The sequence below is a fragment of the Ictalurus furcatus genome, chromosome 17 (assembly GCF_023375685.1).
Source record: "Ictalurus furcatus strain D&B chromosome 17, Billie_1.0, whole genome shotgun sequence".
NCBI lineage: Eukaryota > Metazoa > Chordata > Actinopteri > Siluriformes > Ictaluridae > Ictalurus > Ictalurus furcatus.
Genome location: NC_071271.1, coordinates 7986132 through 8007258, shown reverse-complemented (window position 1 = coordinate 8007258; position 21127 = coordinate 7986132). Strand labels below are relative to the sequence as shown.

Sequence of the window (21127 nt, the reverse complement as noted above, 5' to 3'; positions counted from 1 at the left end):
CTTGCTTCATAATTCAAAGTTTAATTAACTGAAAATGATTTGAATAATATAATACATTCAGGATTGGTTTGCTTGCAACAAATGACACAGTGGTTAACCAGATATTCCCTACACAGAGCAACACCTTCTAAACCAAAATAATCAATCTTGGTGGTTACAGGTGAATTTGAACATTTGTGATATTAGTTCAGAGCTTGTATTATTGACAGAACAATTCAAATTCAAAGACCCAGAATAGTTTTTGTCCTTATACGGGGTCTGTGTCTTCCAGACTCAAGACGAAGTCAAATTCCTCTGAAAGGAGAAAAAGAAAAAAACATGAAAACACATGTCAGAGACTGACCATTATCACCAAACAATACTTCTAAGAAATATTTATAGAAATAAGTATTTGGACACTTTCTGTTTTAATTTAATATACTTCCTGTGTGTATGTATGTATGTATGTATATACATATATATAAATAAAACACACACACACCACACAGTGCCGTCTACTAATATTGGCACCCTTGGTTGAAGGCTGTGAAAAATTGTCTTTATTGTTTAACCTTTTGATCTTTTGGGGCAGTGTCTTGGGGTCAGAAAGTCTCCAAAACTACAATCCGAACTCACCTACATCACAAGTTGTTTGGAAGGGTTTCAAGAAAAAAGCCTCTACTCTCATCCAAAAACAAATTCAAGCGTCTTCTGTTTGCCAGACACTACTGGAACTTCAAATGGGATCGGGTTCTATGGTCAGATGAAACCAAAATAGAGCTTTTTGGGAATAAATACCAGACGTGGTTTTGGTGCACACAGAGAGGTAGCCATATGGAAAAGTACGTCATGCCCACGGTTAAATATGGTCGTGACTGTTTAATATTTTGGGGCTGTTTTTCTGCCAGAGGACCTGGACATTTTGTTAGGATACATGGTATCATGGACGATATTAAATGAAAACCTGACTGCCTCTGCCAGAAAGATTATAATGGGCCGTGGTTGGATCTTCCAGCAGGACCATGATCCAAAACATACATCAAAATCAACACAAAAATGGTTTACTGACCACAAAATCAAGGTCCTGCCATGGCCACCCCAGTTCCCTGACCTGAAACCGATAGAAAACCTGTGGGGTGAACTGAAGAGGAGAGTTCACCAGCATGGACCTCAAAATGTCAAGGATCTGGAGAGATTCTGTATGGAGGAATGGTCTCAGATCCCTTACCATGTATTCTCCAACCTCATCAGGCATTATAGGAGAAGACTCAGAGCTGTTATCTTAGCAAAGGGAGGTAGCACAAAGTATTGACTAAAAGGGTGCCTAATTTTTTTTTTTACAAAAGATCAAAAGGTTAAAAAATAAAGACAATTTTTCACAGTCTTCTTTGCTCATATTTACCAGGAGTGCCAATATTAGTGGAGGGCACTTTATGTATGTATGTATCTGTGTATGTATGTATGTATGTATGTATGTATGTATGTGTATATATATATATATATATATATATATATATATATATTACACACACAAAAAATTTTCACCTTACTTTTAAACATGTAAGTATGTTTAAAAGTAGTATGTATTCATAAGTGTAAAAAGATATGTTTTAAAGCAAAATTTAAGGGGTAAAACAATCAGACACTATATTAAAATATACATTATATAGTTACATTAAAATACATTTTAAATGAAGTTCTAGATATAATTGCTGCAAAAAATGTTCCTGTGTGGGGTCATTATAAAAAAAACAACAACAACAACTGCTACGGACTGGGAAGCTTTCACACAACAAGTAGCGATCATAGTGAAGGTGTAGGAGCTTCCTAAAGTTCTCAGGGACAACATTATTAAAAGGCCCTGAGCTACAGAGCCAAAGCCAAGACCTTAAACATTCCTTTCACAACAACGGGTTCGATACATATACAAGGGACAGTTCACTGAACTACAACTGTTTTTCCCCGGACGAGGAAGGCAAGAGAGAAGCCACCAGAAGCTCAAACAGAGTTGCAGGATGACCTGAAAGCAACAGGAAGAACATTTGCACAGAGAACAATAAGCAAAGAACTGCACTATAATCATCTGCATTACTGCACCCTAATGCAAAAAAAAAAGAAGAAGAAGCATAGAGATGCACATGTAAAGCATTTAGACAAATTAGAACTGTTTTGGAACAAAATACTCTGGTCAGCTGAAATAAAACAAAAAAAAAGAACTTTTTGGCAATAATTCAGCTTGTGACCTTGAATAGCTTGTCGAGAGCGGTCAGTCCATACAGGATTTCTTTGTCTTTTCTTTAATTTACAGATATTTTTTATTGCTGCAGCCAAAAAAATGCTTGATTTTGCGGCAACTCTTTTCAAAATAGTTTTTTTGAAAAAGTGTGTGTTTGTTTTTTTTTGTGCTTTTTTTGAGGAAAACTACTTGAATTGGCAAAATTACAATCGCATGAAATTGTTTTGCACGGTGATGTTTATTGGTGAATGAGACCTTTCAGGTGTACTCATGTTTGACGCATGTGACTCGAATACATCTTTGGCTGAATGCGTGTCGCGATCATGTCACATGATGCATCTTGGCTCAAATCTGTGGTAATTTTGAAAAATTGCAAGCTCCTCCGAATACTGCAGCGTTTGCTTGATAATTTTTTGTGCTTCATTTCTGCAATCGCAAAAATAACAACATCCTGGAGGGACCGAGTAGTGTGATCCCAAGAACACCATACCTACAGTGATGTATGGAGGTGGGAGCATCACGATGCGGAGCTGCTTCTCTGCAAGCGATACTGTGGCTTTGCACATCATCAAAATATACATGAATGGAGCGATGCACTGGGAGTACATGCAAGTATGTTAGAAGAGAATTTAATCTCATCGGCCAAGAAACTGTGGAGAAGATGGCCGTTTCAACAAGACAATGACCCCAAACACAGCCAAAATAACTCAAGAAGGCCTTGCATGGCCTAGCAAATCTCCTGAATCCCACTGAACATTTACAGAGGATTCTGAAAGTGAGAATGTATCAGAGGGACCCTTGTAACCTTTGGGAATTGAAGTTGATTTGCCAAGAGGAATGGGCCACAATGCTGCAAAAAGCGAATGACTTCTTACCGCAGATATCTCGAAGCTTTGCTACCAATTACTAATGTCGTACTTCTGAATAGTTTCTTCGCTATCAATTACATTTTAATAATGTCTCTTGATTTATTCGTATGAATACATACTTTTTTGTTAATATTTATAAGTACAATGTCAAAAGACATTACGTGTGTAAAATGTGAAGTGCACTGGATATAAATTAAAGAACAAAAACATAGGTCTGAGTACTTATTTGCCCTCTCTGTAAACTAAGTTATCTGAAAGACTTCAGTGACATTCTACCAAAAGAAAACCACAATTTGTTTAAGTAACAGAAGTGTGACAGTGGAACAGGTGGTTTTGTGTGGGTGTGTGAATTTGGCCTTTTGTGTAGACCAGTCTTTTGGTGTAGGTATGTTAAACCTAGGGGTAAAGTAAATATAGGCTTATTTAGTGGCTACAGTAATACAGAAGTCAATGAAAGTGTGTGTGTGTGAGACCTGCAGTTAAGGGCTGCACCGAAAGCCGAGCTCTGGTGAACAGGGCCATGCAACTGAGTGCTCCACCACTGCCCTTGTGCTTCAGGTGATATTTCTTCAGCTCCGTCAGTGGAATGAAGCGCTTGGTCATCCTCTCAAACTGAACGTCCACCTACACACAAACATCAATCAACGGGAAATCCTATAAGAAAAACACTTTTACTCAGTAATGGAAAAAAGGTGATGTGTGTTGAAGACAACAGCTGCATGTATTAATGTTTCTATCACAGCACTGCTGAATTCTCTATTCTGATTGGTCAGAAGGCATTGAATAATTTATATTTATGTGCTTCAAGTGATCATTTCTATCGTAACAACTTACACAGGGGCTTGTATGGCAGACATAAATGGATTCTTTTTTTCTTTTTTTTTTTTTTTTAAAGTGTGGTGATATGGTGAGAAGATTTAGCATTTATTTATTATTTATTTAGCATTTTTTGGAAGGAGCCCCCAGTTTCAGCCCTTTGTAACAATGAAAGGTACAGCTGTAACTGCATTTTCTAACACCGGAAAGTGTTCAGGAGGGCATTGTGGTTTCTCTGGTAACATGACAAGCTACATTGACTCCTGACTTGACTTGAACTGGTTAATAGTAACTTGTGAACAATAAGTCTGTCTATGATTACCTGGGCACATTGTGTGTGAAAGTTACAGAAAATATTTTTTATTTGCGAATGTATTTGCTTTATTTCGTTTATTTTGGGCTAAAGCCTCCCCCACACCATCACCCCTGACTTAAGACTCGAGATCTGACTTGGACTCCAGGGTAAAGACTCGAGACCTGACTTGGACTCTAGGGTAAAGACTCGAGACCTGACTTGGACTTGCATTTTATTACTTGTGAACATCTCTGGTGATAACAGAAACTAACTTGTTCTGTGGATGTTCCAGAACAATAAACATAACTATAAATGGATAAACAGTTTCATACAGTGTCTTATTCATTAATGAATAAAAATGTAACTGCTGCCAAATTGTTGTAGTATAAGAGGAATAAACCACTTCAGGATGTGATACTATTGGAAAATAATTGGCCACATCACACTACACCGTTGTTAGTTTCCTCTAACAGCATGTCCCAGCATACTTTATTCCTCAATTAAAATAGCAGGAATGCCTGGTTCACACATACAGTAGTACATATTCCATTAAGCTGATCTGCATCCATGTTGTTGGACCCTACCATACTCCACTTAGGGTTCTCGGGTTTGCTGGATGGATCATAGTGCACGTCTTTCTTGTCGAACTGTGTATGGTCAACATACGCTTCCTTTACAATCTGGAACATCAATGACACTGATGTTATCTTTAAAAGAAATATCAAGGCGCATATCTTTTGAGTTACACTGTATCTTCTGCATTGTCATGCTCACCTTTATAATGCCTGCTATTCCCGGCTCTTTACAGTTGCTGTGGTAAAAGAAAGCCTGCTGACCCACTTTCATATCCCGCATGAAGTTACGAGCCTGAAATTCACCCACACAGTCACGTTTCAATGAACACACATCACATTGTAATTGAAGCGCGAAATGCCAGTTTGATTGGGTCACCATCTCTCCACCTTATGGAAGGCTTTTACTGACAATGCATGGTGGATTCTAATACCGTTTTGACACACACTCATTGACACACTCACTTTGTTAAATGAGCCTTTGATTACATGAGATCATCATATGTATCATAATCTTTTCAGCAAATGGCATTTGAAGATAGGCTTTTATGTAGCAAACTACTCCATTGATATAAGGTAGCTGATGTTAATTAGTTTATTCTCCTAGCTAGTCAGTAAAACTGTTTATAAGGAAACAAAGGAAACAATTCCAAGTTCACTGTTGAATGATTAAATCTGACTGCTCAGCTGCAAAGCAAATCACAGGTTTATAGGTATGCACCTGTTCAACACTGCTTCTAAAGCAACTTCCTGTAAGACCTGATTCAGGAACCTGTATGGCGGACACTCCACATAAACAGATTTAAAAATAGTGACATGGTTAAAGTATAAAATTTGTTGATATGGGGACATTTTCTGTGAGATGTTTATGTAGCATTTATGGAAGGCGTCTCCAGCATCAGAGCTTTGTATCAAGACTTTGGACAGGACCTTATTGGTTTCTTAATTACATGACGAGCTGGATTTTTTTTTTTGTCTTGTTGAGAGAGAGAGAGAGAAGGGGGGAAAGGTGGCTGGTGAGGTTATAACCGTTTATAGCGTAACTGTTTATCATATAACAGGAACTAATTTGTTTTGCAACCTTCAATAACATTAAATGTAACTATAAATGCATAAAAAGTACAATGCCATTCTTTAATCAATAAAAAATATCAATGTTGGCAAATTGCTGTGGTACAAGATGAATAAAACACTTTCGGAACATGCGGTTATGGGATAATAATCAACTTGGGTGCATCGCACCGGCCGGTGGTTGATTATTTTCCTATCACAGCATGTGCCCTCATGTTTTATTGCTGATGTAAACACGAAGGGAAGATGACACCGCATGATTAAAGCAGATTAGAGCTGGTGGAAGTTTACTGACTAGAGGTCAGAGATAGAGTTGTGTGTTATCAGGGTAAACACTTCCCACTAAAAGTGGCATCTCGTCTCAGCACCTTTACCTGATAATTCCTCACTCCGTCCCAGCAGCCTGTTTGATTGGGGAGAGCTTTCAGGTCCTCAATTCCAAACTGCAAACATTCATTGAGGAAGATGTATATTACTTTTGGTTAAAACCCTCAGCGGATGAAGATGATCAATAAGCAGGACCTCCCTCATGTTTACCTTCACATCCACTCCATTCTCTATGCGGCTCTCAGGTTCAGACTTCATCAGCCAGTGGGTGTATGTGGCTTTCTCTAAGGCTGAACTCGTGTTTTTCTGGGACTCAGACTTTTTTGCAGATGCTACTCTCTTTCTTTCACGACCTCCGTCACCATCCTTAGCATCAGATGAACCTTCGAGGGCTTTACCTGCGTTATTATTATCACACCATCACAATGTTTACATCTGTGCACACAAATATAAATCTAAATCACTCTCCAACACCTCGCTACTTACTCTGATTGGCTATCGCAGCAGCTCGAGCCCTCTTCTTTGGCGCCATGTTTCACACAGAACTGCAAAATTAAAATTGTAATAAAACTAAACCTAACTTTTTCCACATAGTTAATAAAAGTATCCACACTGATGTTATGACTTCAGCACTATGGGTAAAGTCAGCTTGCTAACGCATGGGAAGGTGTGTCGCGTCTCAAAAGCGCAGGATGCATTTAGTTCCACATTTTATTACTAAAAAATATAAATATTATTGTAACACATGAGCACAAATAACAAAATGTGTAACAAAATCCACATATTAGCGCCCAGTATAACATCACTTCAGAAAAAGGTTTCCTATAAAACGCCTTAAAACCTTTAAATTTGCCAATGACTCGCTTTATGAACAAATGTAGCGCATACTTGACGTTCTTGATGCACTTTTTTTAAAATACCGGAACAGAAGTACAGATGAACGACATTACCCATGAGTTCCTTGTGTCACCAAGCTGATTGATTTGTTTTTATTAGTAGTAGTAGTAGTAGTAGTAGCTCAAGCACATACACGTATTAGATTAATTATATTAATTTTTAGTTAAAGAATCTGAGACTAGTTTTTGTAATGGAAACATTAAATCCATAGGTTACATATGGTTAGTAGAATGTAAGTCTCAGTAGAATGTAATTACAGTAAATGGCAATTAAAAGAAAGGTCCACCCTGAAACATTAAATATCAGCGATACTTCACTCGGTATAGGATCGATACCAAATTTTGTATCTCCCACCATTAACAAACTCAGAAAGTAAATGAAACTGAAATACGACTTCCCTAGTTGTAATTACGACATTATGGTGACGTACAAGTGCTTTTCACCTTATAATTACGATATTTCAGACTTGTGCTGCATTTGTGGTGCCTTGTAAACTGTAATTTTTCAAACTGTATTCATGTCATTTACCCACATCTGACGCTTAATGAAGTGGAAAAGTAAATAATAATAATAATAATGTGGTTATTTGATTCAGGTTACACAGATTTATCTGCGTCTGTATATTAAACTATCCAAAGCCAATACTGCTAAAAACTCATTTAAAAGTAGAGGAGAAGTACTGCAATTATTTTCATGTTTTCTTACTGATTTGTGAAGTAAGAACTGTAAAGGATTTGAGAGAGGTGCATTTTGAATGAACCTTGAATATATAATATTTTTTTCGTATGGAACTGGCAACCCTGACTAGTACCCCTGAGTGTCTGAATCAAGATGGCGGCGGCGGTGGTGTCTGCGTCTCTGTGGCGGTTTGTCCGATCCGCCTTATGCAGCGTTGACAGAAGTAGAGGTTTAATATTTAATAGGGTGCAGAAAAGAGGAATCGCAGCCTGCATTGATCGTAAGTAAAACTCTCCTGAGATGAAGAGCAAGGCCTGTTAGTGAGTTTCAAACTCAGGACGCTGTAACATGTTTTTTTTTTAAATTGAACTGGGATTCTGTGTGCTGAGTAAATGACCGTAGATTAGTAAGCAAAGTTGTCTCCTGAGTGGGATGTTTGTAGTCCAGTGAACTGCATTGGTGTGTGACCCAAGGGCTGTGTATAAATATAAGCCACTGGGTTACCATAGTTACCATGCGTGGCTACTATGTTTTGCATATAATGTGGTACAGGAGGGCGCTGTTTGGGACGCAGAAGAACATGGAAGTAACTTTTGGCTTTTTACCGTTTCCTAATTTATACTCGGTAGTTGTTCACCTGCATGTAACGTGAGCGTGTACACTTTAAAAGGGAAAAAACTGCGGAAGAAGAATCACGTCTCCTTACAACCATTTCCGGGTACGTAACCAGACACGCCTCCCCGCCTCAACCAATCGGCGTTCGCACAGCCCCAAAGGTACACCCCACACGCGCATGTCTTTATTTTTTTATTTTAAAGTAGACAAGTACAAACAAGGTTACTCTTGTGTATGCTAGTAGGTCATGTAATTTCATACAAATGGACCCTTTATTATCCAACTCTCGAGTCATATTAACCCGTTTATAATTTTTAATAAAGAACTAATTTTCTCCCTCCTCCGAATCTCAGTTGCCTTTTGCTTAGTTTCTGAGGAACATGCACAAGAACAAACATGTTTAACACACCTCCTACCCCCCCCCCCCTTTCCCCCAATGGGGGAAAAGAGTACTTGAAGACAGACACGGTAAATATGAGCTAGGTAGCTTTGGCACTTGGGACCCCGAGTTATGTCCCGTCGGAGACCCCCAGTGGGTGCAAAACATTGAGGGCCACATACGAGTTAAAAAATTTGTAATAGATCTTTACAGATTGTTTTAAAGAAGGCCAGATTGTGGTCATGTCATGTGATCTCATGCCTTCTTTACCTAAGAATTTACATTTATGGATATGAAATGGATATGGGTGGTAGCTCAGTGGTTAAGATGTTCCACTACTGATCGGAAGGTTGCAAGTTAAAACCCCAGCACTGCCCCAACACATTGTGTGGCTGTGGCTCGGGGGGTAGAGTGGGTAGGGTTGGCAGTTCGACTCCCAGCCCACATGCCGAAGTGTCCTTGGGCAAGACACTGAACCCCAAGTTGCTCCCAATGGCAAGCTAGCGTCTTGCATGGCAGCTCTGCCATGTGTGTGAGAATGGGTGAATGAGAACCAGCAGCGCTTTGTAGAACTGCTAAGGTAAAAAAAAAAAAAAAAAGCATTATATAAAGTGCAGACCATTTACGCCTGCCAAGCTTCCATTGGTGGGCCCTTGAGCAAGGCCCTTAACCCTCACCTGCTCAGTTGTATAACTGAGATATATAAGAACATCTGCCAAATGTCATAAAATAAATGTAAATGAAATATAGCCATTTTTAACATTAAAATTTGTCATTATAAACGTGTGTACATAGCTATGAGTTTTTACAATGTTTTTTTACAGCCTCTGGGACACGTCTGGGAAGCATCAGTACATCTCCATAACCGTAATTTTTGTTTATTTAACATTTTATCAAAAGGAGACGTTCAGATCAGCACTTTGTAAAAGCCTCAAAGGAAAGCGCTCAGGATGTAGTACTTTGTGGTTTATCAGTTAAGTGACAAGCTGCATTTTTTTTTTATTTTGTCTTATTGAGTTCAATAGAGAGAAATGAGAGAGGTCTGATAAGAAAACAAATATTTATAGCTGTAATGAAATAAATGTGATAACAGGAATGTGTGAATAGCTATAAACAAATAAAGTATGGCATGTCCGTTTTTGAATGAATAAGAAATTATAATTGTTGTGAAACTGCAGTGGTATAAGAGAAATAAAACATTTTGGGACATGCTGTTATAGGAAAATAATTAACTTCGGTGTGGTTACAGTAACTCCGCTTTGTGTCGAGTGACATCACACCACCGTTGATAATTTTCCTAGAATACAATGCCCCAAAAGTATTCCTTTCCTTATACCACAGCAATTTCATAACATGTACAGTTTCTTATTTATTAAAAAAAATAAAATGATATGCAATACTTTATCTATTTATAACTATACATACATGGTGTGGAATATCCAGGAAACAGCTCAGTTATGTTATCAATTATGTGTTTTTATTCCTTAATACATGTTCAGTCTGATGTTTATTTTGTGGGCATGACAGCATCCACTGTATCACTGGATAATGTCACACATTTTATACTGCCGTACCTCTCATTCCTACGTTATAGTATAATGCAAAGCTATTCCATTTAAACGGTTTTACTTCCTTAAAATTGAATGAAAAATTCTTCGTCTTTTTCTAGCTTCTGTAGGTCTCACAGATGAGCAAAAAGAATTCCAGAAAGTGGCGTTTGATTTCGCTGCCAATGAAATGGCACCACACATGGCGCGATGGGACGAGAACGTAAGAGGCTGGTTTTCTGTTCCAACAAATCACGTTATTTATTTATTTTTTTATAAAACGTACTCATGCTTTATGTCATGTGTGTATATTTTTGTGAAGGAAATCTTTCCAGTGGAAACCATGAGAAAAGCAGCCCAGCTCGGGTTTGGGGGAATTTACGTGCAGCCGGATGTTGGGGGCTCGGGCCTGTCTCGCCTCGACACGTCCATCATCTTCGAAGCTTTGTCCACAGGCTGTGCGAGCACCACGGCCTACATCAGCATACATAAGTCAGTACGAATATTAACATTTACTGCGAGTACTTTGTATTTAAAGCTAAAGAATAATCTTGATAAACACTTCAAAGAGAACTTCAGGGCTGTGTCCTAAACTGCACTAAATAGCCTGAATAGTAATGACACCAGTGTGTACTGACAAACTCTTTAAAGAGCAGTATGCAGTTAGCAGCCCAAGTATTTGGGATTCTGAAGATATAATAATCTGCTGTATTTCCTCAGTATTACAGAAATATTTTGAGAGTAAAATATTTATTTATTCTACACATCACGGTGCCTGTCTGTAGCTATGTTTCCATCCAAGGAATTTTTTATTTTTTCTGAAAAAAAAAGGCTCAGCGCATTGAAATGTTTACTGATATAGCTGATGGAAATGCAAATTACCAGTAAAATTTCACAAGTGTCAACATCTTTTCTCCGTTTAACTTTTGTGCCGAAATTCTATGTCGATACGTGAAATGTTGCGAAAAAATTGTTTGGAAACAGTTTTTGTTGAGAAAATAAAAATAAATATAGTGTCACATGACCGAATTTATCCACACAATTTCATTGGCCTCTGCTACACTTGGCAGCCTGATATAAAACCGCATGAATTTTTCTGTAACAGCTGTGCACACAGCATGTAAACATCGATGGATGGTCATTTTACTAACCCCGAAAGTTTCCCTCAGTACTCTGTACTTGACGCAGGTTGCCAGGGCGATGGCGATCCGCTTTTTGGTCGGAACCTCTGGTCGTTCCAACCGGTTGCGAAGGGCGCAACATCAGGACCAATTAATTGGCACAGCATCTCAAACGTGGGCCGTGACGTATTAAAATGTTGCATCCAGAGACTTTCTGTGAAGTGTCTCTCCACCCCTACCTCCCAGAATGCCCTATAGTATGGTCTCTCCCAGACACATGGGATGAAGTTGATAACTTCTGACATGTCAGAGCTGGCATAACCGTATAATGTATGCAAACAGATTTCCCGCAAACCCTCCACCTCTGACACAAGTGCTGACTGTGGATATAAGAGTAATTACAGGATTGTCAGAGCCACTCACAGCAACTCAGGAACATCATTGATTTTTTTTCTCTCCCCTAACTCAATAATTTTAATAATAATAAAAGATTGAGCATGTGTAATGGCTTTCCCTTACTTGTCTGAGCTGAATGCAGGTTTGTTGCGCGTGTTGCAGTATGTGTGCCTGGATGATCGACACTTTTGGTAATGATGAGCAGAGAGAGAAGTACTGTCCCGATCTCTGCTCCATGGAGAAGTTCGCCTCTTATTGTCTGACTGAGCCTGGTATGACACAGAGGTGTTTTTTTAATCTATACATTATGGACATTAGGTTCATCTCAGAGAAAATCATTTGAAAAATCTGATAAGAGATAAATAAATAAACAAATAAATAAAAACGCCAAAACACGGTTTATATAAGATCTAAACTAGTGATGTCATGTTATACTGGTATGCAGAGATGAGGGAATCTGAAATAATTACAGATAATCATATCACCAAAATGTTCTCATTTTCATTGGGATATAGTTGAGGTCATAAGTTTCCATACACTCTGTAAAATGTTAATAATAATAATTTTCAAAATAAGAGGGATCATACAAATTTGTTTTTATGTAGTGCTGCCCTGAATAAGATATTTCACATTACAGATGATTACGTATAGTCCACAAGGCAAAATAACTACTGAATTTACACAAATGAACCAGTTCAAAAGTTTACATACCCTAGATTTTTAATTCTGATCCTCCAGGTCCTGCACATTCTTTACTCTTCCAGCATCTTCTGCATATTTGACCCCTTTCCAACAGTGTCTATCTGGTGTCAGATCCATCTTTTCACACTGAGGACACTATATAATATACAATTTATAGTAATAACAATTTACAATGCTCGTCCTGTTCAAAAGTTCAGATTCTGCAAGGCACATGCAGACTTATTAGCTCAGCTGTATGATTTTAACCCTCTAGCTAGCTCTTTATCACATGACAGCTACAGTAACACGTGCTTCTTCTGAGACACGTTAAGTCAGCCGCAGACTTTTTTTCTGCTCTGCTGCTCAAGCTGAAAACACTCAAAGGAAAGCACTAATTCCCTCTTTCTCATCCATGAGATCACAGGTGCCCGTGATTGGCTAGTGTTGCTGTGATTGACTATCTGTCCCATCCAGACAGCATGGCCAAAACAATCATTGTGTACAATATTAATAAAAATACTGACCATTAGGAGTGATCATCTCAACCATTCAGTTTACAGAAAATATGTAGTCGTCAAATTCTTCTCAAAAAAATTACATTGTTTAATCAGTGGTTTTTAATATCCTGTTAGAAAATGAGAAGTTATAGCCCAATACTATGATATAGTGATAACTATGATATTAGAATATATGCCTATGACACCTTGATTTATTAAAAATATTGTTCCACCCTGTTCCAGTCAGCGCTCTTCTCTTTATTGAGAGGAAATTAGTTTGTACAAGTGTATCAACCTTTATCATAACTCTGTGCTAAACATGATTTGTTCTCGTTCTTCGAGGGAGTGGAAGTGACGCAGCGTCGTTGTTAACCAGCGCAAAGCTACAAGGAGACCATTACGTTCTGAATGGCTCCAAGGTACTGAGTCCACCTTCAGAAAGTCATTATGCTGTGCACAATAATGTTGAAAGTTTTTACAGCTGTTTGTGTGTGTGTGTGTGTGTGTGTGTATATATTTTGTCAGGCCTTTATCAGTGGTGGAGGGGATACAGATGTGTATGTAGTGATGTGTCGTACTGGTGGGAAGGGCTCCAAAGGCATCTCCTGTGTGCTGGTGGAGAAGGGAACTCCAGGACTCGGTTTTGGTAAAAAGGAGAAGAAGGTAAGACACGATCCTCTGTAGGAAATAGCGGTGGTAATTTCGATTCATCCCAGTGTCTCGAATCTTTTGATTCTGTCCACCAAAAAGATTAGTTCAGATTAGAGGTCGACGGATTTAGTGAATTTTACCGATGAAGATTTCTAAGTTATTTATTACTGTTAAAAATAAACAGTACTGACTATACCGTTTTAAAATGAAATAAATATATAAATATTAATATATACACTACTGGTCAAAAGTTTTGAGACACTTGAAAATGAAATGTTTCTCATGATCTTAAAAACCTTTTGATCTGAAGGTGTATGTTTAAATGTTTGAAATCTGTGTTGTAGACAAAAAATATAATCGTGCCGACATATTCATTTCTTTCATTAGAAAACTAACATTTTATTTACAAAATTTTTTTTTTTAAAATGGCAGCCAATAAGAGTTCAGTGTAGGTGTGAACTCCTTTAATACTGTTTAAAAAGCATCTCAGGGAAATTCCTCAAGAAATCGGTTAAGAAAAATGCCAAGAATACATTTCTGGAAATTCAAGGCGAAAAAGGGCGTCTACTTTGAAGATGCTAAAATATTAACGGTCTCCAGCATGATGCTCGCGGGCACCTGGTAGCCCACATGTAGTCTATGAGTTGACTGCCAAGCGCGTTCTATAAATAGGCTCAATTTAAATGATTGATTTTAGGTATTTTTTATTTATACTTACAAAAAAATGAAAAAGTGTTAACATTTCATATAACATTAAAAACATTAAATATCAAATAAAAATTTATATAGTTTAAAAATGTAAATATTTAGAAGTTTACGCATGTTTCATTTCATTTCATTATCCCTTTGACACAATGTTGTTCACTGAAAGTTTAAAAAAGCACCATTGCGTTTATATTTATTATATTTATAACAAATTATAGACATTTTTGGAGTATATCAAACAAGTAGCCCTCTAGACTATTTTATCCCTTCAGGGATCCCTCGCTCACAAAAAGGTTGTAGACCCCTGTATTAACATAAGTAAAAGATGTACATCCAAAATGAACCAAAAAGTAACACTCCAACTGAAAATAGAGACATACAAAAAACACTTCAAATAACACAACAAAATTGCTCAGTGATTTTAAACAGTGCAGTTTTTTATTCGCCTCTAGAGGCCATTCTTGTACTGTATAATGACAGCGGACCCTTCTCAGCCGCTCCCACAACGGACGCAACCGGGAAAAACTGGTGTGGATTTTTGCCGATAACCGATAGTTCCAGCAGTTGGGTATCGGTGCCGATTAATCTCCAAAACCAATCAATCGGTCGACCTCTAGTTCAGTTTCGTTCACTGATTCTGTAAGTTACATCGTTACACCAGTGAGTGTCTCTTTAGATATTATGAGTAAGTCATTATTTCATTCACTCAATACATTCATTTATGAACACCAACTTTTCAAGGGGAAAGTTTTAGTATTATGGCTTATTAAAATTGGCATGTCCAATCCACAAAGAGACGGTCTGGTGAATTTATTTTCAGGAAAGCTGTTGCTAGTGCAGGCTACATACGTGTTACATACATACACGTTAACATACGTGTATGAAGTAGTTTTCAATGCAATAATAATAATAATAATAATAATAATAATAATAATAAAAATTATAATTTCTACCATCAGTCATTTCTACACATTCATGTATAGCAGATCATGCTATGAACAACACAACAACAACAACGCATAAGGCTTGTCTTAGTGCTGCACATGTTTAAAATGTCAGCGGATCCTCGTTCATTCACCTGGTTCATTCATTTCCTTCACGAACTGCAAGCCCCGGTTAGCTCAGAATCTGTAGGTCTACCACTCTCATTCAGACTCAAAGTAAGGGGTGTATCCGTTCAATACGTCCAACCAGTTATATGCTCCTTCACAGCTTGCACTCTAATATAGTCTTTACAGTGTTGCTTCGCTGATCAGTTCATCTAATGTTCTTGTATTCATGAATGATCGTAAGAGGAGCAAAGTGTCAGAGATGAAGCACCACTTTTTCCTATCAGTCCAATTTAATCATGTCCTTCTTCATAATATGGAAGAAACCAAAGCTGTATAATCCACTGGTACACTAGTGTTTCAGGTTTTTTTTTCTCTCAGCTAGGATTTTCTTGTTAGCAGTGTTGGCCCTCTGTAAATGTTTCACAGCTGAGCCACTAGAGGGCAGTACTATGAGACTCATTCCAGCTGCTTGTATCCTGTAGGTCGGTTGGAACTCACAGCCCACGAGAGCAGTAATCTTTGAAGACTGTGCGGTTCCGGTGACTAATCGGCTGGGAGCAGAAGGACAGGGCTTCAACATCGCCATGAGTGGCCTCAATGGGGGCAGAATTAACATTGGTGAGTTAGCCAAAGACAAGTAGTGCCATGTGTTCCCCGAGCTGGATGCCAAAAGAGTTTCAGCCTTCAATCTCCATCTTAACACTTTCCTCACCGCTGATTTATGATGATTTTCAGTCGCAGAAGTGAACACGAAATCAAGGAAACTCTGCAACAGTCGCAGGAGTTTGCGATTTTTCAAAATTACCACAGATTTGGGCCAAGATGCGTCATGTGACGTCATCACAACGCACAAACCTCAAAGCCCCCTTCAATTCATGTACATCGAACACGAGATCAGCTAAAAGGTCTCATTTACGAACAAACATTACTGTGAAAGACAATTTTGTGCGATTGCAATTTCGACAATTCGAGTAGTTTTCCACAAAAAAAAGCACAAAAAACTCTGTGAAAATTGTGAAAAAAAAGCAGCATCAAAATCAAGCATTTTGGGCTGCAACAATCACAAAATCCTGTACGGACTAGATCATGGTGTTGTTAAATCCTTTTGAAATACATGGTATCACGTTTATCATCAAATATTTATAAATACATGCTGACTTGCAAGTCATACAAGTTTAAGATCAAGTTCAGAAATTTAATAATGACCCTTCATGAAAACGAGAACCAAAATTCTAACAAGCCCGTGCAGTTATTATAGTTCCACGCTGAAGTTGCTGTATTTTGCGGATGCTTTAGGTGGAGTTTTATAGTTGAATCAGCTAAACCGTGCGGTTTTGAAACTTTTCTTCCTCCTCGCTGTGTGTGCATCAGTAAGCTCCTGCATCTGCTTCCAGGCAGATTTTATTTCGAGACTTGTTGCGTCTCCATCAGCTCCCTAGGTGGCGAATATGTAGATCGTGTACACGACTTCGGCACTGGTAAGGACTCTGGCTCATGGCACATTGGGACACTGATAACTCAATTTCCGGTGACATGATTAGAAATTTGTTTGCTTAATCACACACATTTCTGTCAGCTAGTGATTTTTAAAAAATCATGAAACACTTAAAAGTCAGTTCGACTCAAACAAAACGTATATAGAACTTCAAGTAAAAGTTAAAAACCCCTAACGTAAGTAATCATTTGAGAGCTACGAAAACAAGCTGCTTACGTGTGTAGACGGAAATTGGCTGAGATTCCATCCGCCATTTTTTCTTAGAGCTGAGAAGCTTCAGAAAATATTCCAGTAAGGGAACATAGTGGGCATGGATGCTCCCTGTTTTTTGCGGTGCATTGTGGGATATTTTTAAGGGGCTAACGGGAAGGATTTTGTGATTGAGACAGCCCTTAAAATGGCCGAGTCCCTGATCAGGGCCCTGATTACTGAACTAGGGAGCTGATTGAGACGCACCCTTTTTTTTGGTCAAAAAGTCAAATATGGCGTTGGTTATTTTTTTTATACTGCTAATTCCAGTTTGCATAAGAGTGATTTTTATTCGAGGAAAGGTATGCTTTTTAATCAGGTGTGTAATGTTTATCGTTTTTTTTCATGCAATTAACTGTATAAGAATGCTGCATATGTTTGCATTTCTGTACATAACCATTGATGTTTCTGTCAGATGCATATAAAGTTTTTCTTTAGTTGTACACATGCTGTGAATGTAATATAAATTATGGAGGTTTGAACAAAGTAATATCTGAAAACAGACACCTTCTTTGCCGCAGCCAGTCACTGAATTGAACTTCTGCTGAATCCACAGCTTCCTGCTCTCTAGGAGCTGCTCATGCGTCTGTCCTGCTGGCCCGGGATCACATGCGTGTGCGCAAACAGTTTGGGGAACCTCTTGCAAACAGCCAGGTGAAGAGTCTGTGTGTGAATTACATTGGCATCGTCCTGATCTTAAAGTGGTTTTGCCTTTGTGTATAATAATATGTGTACTGGGTATTTGTTCTGTATTCAGTTCCTGCAGTTTAAGCTGGCTGAAATGGCCACGAAGCTGGTAGCGTCTCGGTTGCTGGTGCGTCAGGCGGCCGTTGCACTGCAGGAGAACAGAGCAGACGCAGTGCCACTCTGCTCCATGGCAAAACTCTTCGCCACTGATGAATGCTTTGCTGTGAGTGCTGAATCAGAATTGATAGCAATTTTTTTTTAAACGATCTAGAGAAACTTTCACATCGTTGTGTACAACATTGTAATACGTGATCAAAATGACTTTTGTGAAAGTAAAACAAAAGATTTTAGTGTCTAGCACATGCACCATCAGGAGGATCCCCAAACAGCTTAAAAAGGGGCTGTGTGTGCATATTTCTAGAAATATTCTTTATAATGCTAGTGTAGAGAGAATATACTGTACATATATAGATGTGCGGTGGACTGTGGAAAAACCCATGGGATGTCTCCGTGGCTGAATTGTGGAAACCCAACCAAAATGGAGATTTAAAGTCAAGTTTTGACCCAAAAATACTTCAACGTCTTTTAAAACAGAAAACAGCATAAAAATATTTCACCACCATGCTATAGAAGTTTTAAACCTCTACTTTAAAGAACTTTCTCAACTTGCCTAGGTGTACTGTAAGGATCACAAGGTCGATAAGGAGCCAGGATCCAGCCATGAGAATGATTTCAATACGTTCTTCTTTTGTCAAAGGCATTCTTTATTTATTTATTTATTTATTTATTTATTTATTTATTTATTTATTTAAGTGTGAACATTTTGGAAGACCATTTGCTAAAAAGCATTATTTTCCCCATATGTATGGAGACTATTGGGATGCCCTGTATAGTAGAAAATGTAAACATTTTTCCATGTGAATGGTTTTCCCAAACTGACACATATCGCCAAGTCCTAATCCAAGTACTGAACACAACGGGAGTGTTAAGTATGATGTCACTGATTTTTACAGTAATTAAATGAGAACAGTTTTCTTTACTTTTCTAAACATGTTTCCTTTTTCCTCCGGTGCATTCAGATATGTAACCAGGCTCTGCAGATACATGGGGGATATGGCTACCTCAAGGACTACGCAGTACAACAGTTTGTCCGAGATATCCGAGTGCATCAGATATTAGAAGGCAAGTCCGTGACACTGTACAGTTTTTGTAAAAAGGTATTCAAAATATCTGAGATCCTAGACTGGTGCGCAGTGGGAGAATGTAACTAAGTACATTTACTCAAGTACTGTACTTAAATACAAATATGAGGTACTTGTACTTTTGTTGAGTATTTCCAATTTATACAACTTTTATAACTAATAGCTTTAGTTACTAGTTATTTTTCAGATTATACTTTGTTCATACCCTTCCTGTCCAGTGAAAACTGCATATCTCCAAATGTGGTGATTTTTGAAGGTTTGTGATAAACTGAAGAGTTACGTTTTCCTTTCCTTTAAGGGTCGAGAGAATTGTCCTATTACAGAACAGCAACGCTACAAACAGACAATGATCTTATAGAGTATGATGCATTGCTGTAGATTAGATTAAATTAACCAACAGTATAAAAGTAGATGAAATTGGCTCAAACATCTACAGCAGTAAATGCAACATACACATTAATGCAGCAGTAATATTCATCTGAAACCATCATATATATTTATATATAATATATATTTTAGTAAAACACTGACAGGGACCATTTTACTGCACAGGGAGTATATTTACTTGTGATACTTTAAGTACATTTTGCTGATAATTCTTAAGCTACTTTTACTTAAGTAAGTTTTTGAATGCAGAACTTTCTTTCATTTTATTTTCATAGTATGGTATTAGTACTTTTACTTAAGTAAGGGATCTGAATACTTCTTCCACCACTGCTGGTGGTAAAAGAAATACAGGGTGTCCCAAAAGTCCACTGGATGTCTACTTCTCGGTTGGTCCACAAAATGTATATCATATATATATATATATATATATATATATATATATATATATATATATATATATATATATATATATATATATATAATGAGTGTGTGTGTGTGTATATATAAACATAAACTATGTATGAAAAATCTGAATACATTTTGCTTGCTTAAAGTGTTAATTTCCCCTATGTATGGAGACTTTTGGGACACCCTGTAATGTGAGCGTATGCAAATGCTCGGTTGGATGTATCGTTGTTTTTGTTGTGCAAATCAGAATAGTTAATTGATCATTATTCTGGCCTCATTGTTTGTACTCTTTCTTTTAGGAACCAATGAAGTGATGAGGATGATCATTTCCAGAAATTTACTGACAGAGTCTTGATCCTGAAATCAGGACTTCAAGCTCGTCATGGACTGTTACAGTAGGAGAGACTAATCAATAATGAATCACATAATGAGGAAAAGCTGGACAGAATCTTACTGTCATTCTTTGTAGTTAGAAATATGTCTATTTAGACATCTGTTTTTGTTGTATATTCTCGATTATGTGCCCTGCTCTAATAAGACGTGCTGTTAATGAACAATTGTTCATCAAAGAAATTCAAGTGTTTGATTACACTCCAGCATCAAGTACTTGTTAGTGCATTGCAACGTTTTGAGTATTCGAAAGGCTGGTTTCCACTTCTTGTGTCTCACAAACGATGGTTGAAGGGGGGTGCAGTCGCTCTGGTCAAAAAGCATTTTATACTCGTTTCACCACTTTTTAAATGGTGTGGTGGCACTGTGTGTAAAAGAGGAAAATAATTGTTTATTAAAAAAGTGTTGAAAAGGAATTTAAAGTGGATTGTTTGAGCAATTAACAAAGTGAGATGAGGGAAAACCCTCTTATAATGCTTATGCGCCTCAGATGTTTGACCATCTTTACGGTCTCTCGGGTCAAATATGTTGCATGTATTTTCATATATCTGCCACCAGAGTCTCCTCAAAATTGATGTAGCTACCGCTATTTAGTTACAAAGATGTTCATGTGCACAACACAGAGATCGACAGGTGTACGGGGCCCTAACGCAGGGATATGTCTGTCCACATGGCATCATTGCTATGAAGCAAGCTGATTTGAAGTTCCTTACTGAAATAACATGCTTTTTAAGTTCATCCGTGGATTCGATAAATAAAGCACAGAAATGTACGGGATATTTTTTTGTTTGTTTATTTTTAAACGTTTCAGATCCAATACAGGTATCCATAAAGGCAACATTTCACTGTACACGTTAAAATAAAGCTTGTGAATTAGACATTTGTTTTGTTTATTTTACTGTTTCTGATCTTTTATTTGAAAGAG

The 21127-nt window shown here is 37.7% G+C and overlaps 2 protein-coding genes across 3 annotated transcripts; one reads left to right on the top strand and one right to left on the bottom strand.

Moving 5' to 3' along the window:
- Positions 1 to 66: 66 nt before the first annotated feature.
- Positions 67 to 6840, bottom strand: thyn1 (thymocyte nuclear protein 1). The gene is made up of 7 exons (XM_053646761.1): positions 6652 to 6840; positions 6376 to 6563; positions 6213 to 6281; positions 4970 to 5062; positions 4780 to 4875; positions 3558 to 3708; positions 67 to 294 (listed from the first exon to the last, which is right to left on the bottom strand). The coding sequence occupies exons 1-7, from the start codon at positions 6695 to 6697 to the stop codon at positions 248 to 250; spliced, it is 690 nt and encodes a 229-aa protein (XP_053502736.1). The 5' UTR covers positions 6698 to 6840; the 3' UTR covers positions 67 to 247.
- A 1036-nt stretch (positions 6841 to 7876) lies between these two features.
- acad8 (acyl-CoA dehydrogenase family, member 8) lies at positions 7877 to 21080 on the top strand. 2 transcript variants are annotated; one of them, XM_053646583.1, is made up of 12 exons: positions 7942 to 8020; positions 9635 to 9707; positions 10404 to 10504; positions 10604 to 10773; positions 11961 to 12070; positions 13319 to 13395; positions 13502 to 13639; positions 15867 to 16002; positions 17685 to 17782; positions 17886 to 18038; positions 18895 to 18997; positions 20112 to 21080. In XM_053646583.1, exons 3-12 carry the CDS (start codon positions 10472 to 10474, stop codon positions 20165 to 20167), a joined length of 1074 nt encoding a protein of 357 aa, XP_053502558.1. In that variant the 5' UTR covers positions 7942 to 8020; positions 9635 to 9707; positions 10404 to 10471; the 3' UTR covers positions 20168 to 21080. The 2 variants fall into 2 exon arrangements, with proteins under 2 accessions (XP_053502557.1, XP_053502558.1); XM_053646582.1 differs by lacking the exon at positions 9635 to 9707 and having other exon boundaries at positions 7877 to 8020.
- Positions 21081 to 21127: the final 47 nt, after the last annotated feature.

Coding starts and splice junctions, on each gene's coding strand:
- thyn1 (XM_053646761.1), bottom strand. CDS start 6,697: ATGGCGCCAAAGAAGAGGGCTCGAGCTGCTGCGATAGCCAATCAGA. Junction 6,564..6,651: donor TGCTGCGATAGCCAATCAGA/GTAAGTAGCGAG, acceptor ATAATAACGCAG/GTAAAGCCCTCGAAGGTTCA. Junction 6,282..6,375: donor AGAATGGAGTGGATGTGAAG/GTAAACATGAGG, acceptor GAATGTTTGCAG/TTTGGAATTGAGGACCTGAA.
- acad8 (XM_053646582.1), top strand. CDS start 7,894: ATGGCGGCGGCGGTGGTGTCTGCGTCTCTGTGGCGGTTTGTCCGATCC. Junction 10,505..10,603: donor TGGCGCGATGGGACGAGAAC/GTAAGAGGCTGG, acceptor ATTTTTGTGAAG/GAAATCTTTCCAGTGGAAAC. Junction 18,998..20,111: donor AGTGCATCAGATATTAGAAG/GCAAGTCCGTGA, acceptor TCTTTCTTTTAG/GAACCAATGAAGTGATGAGG.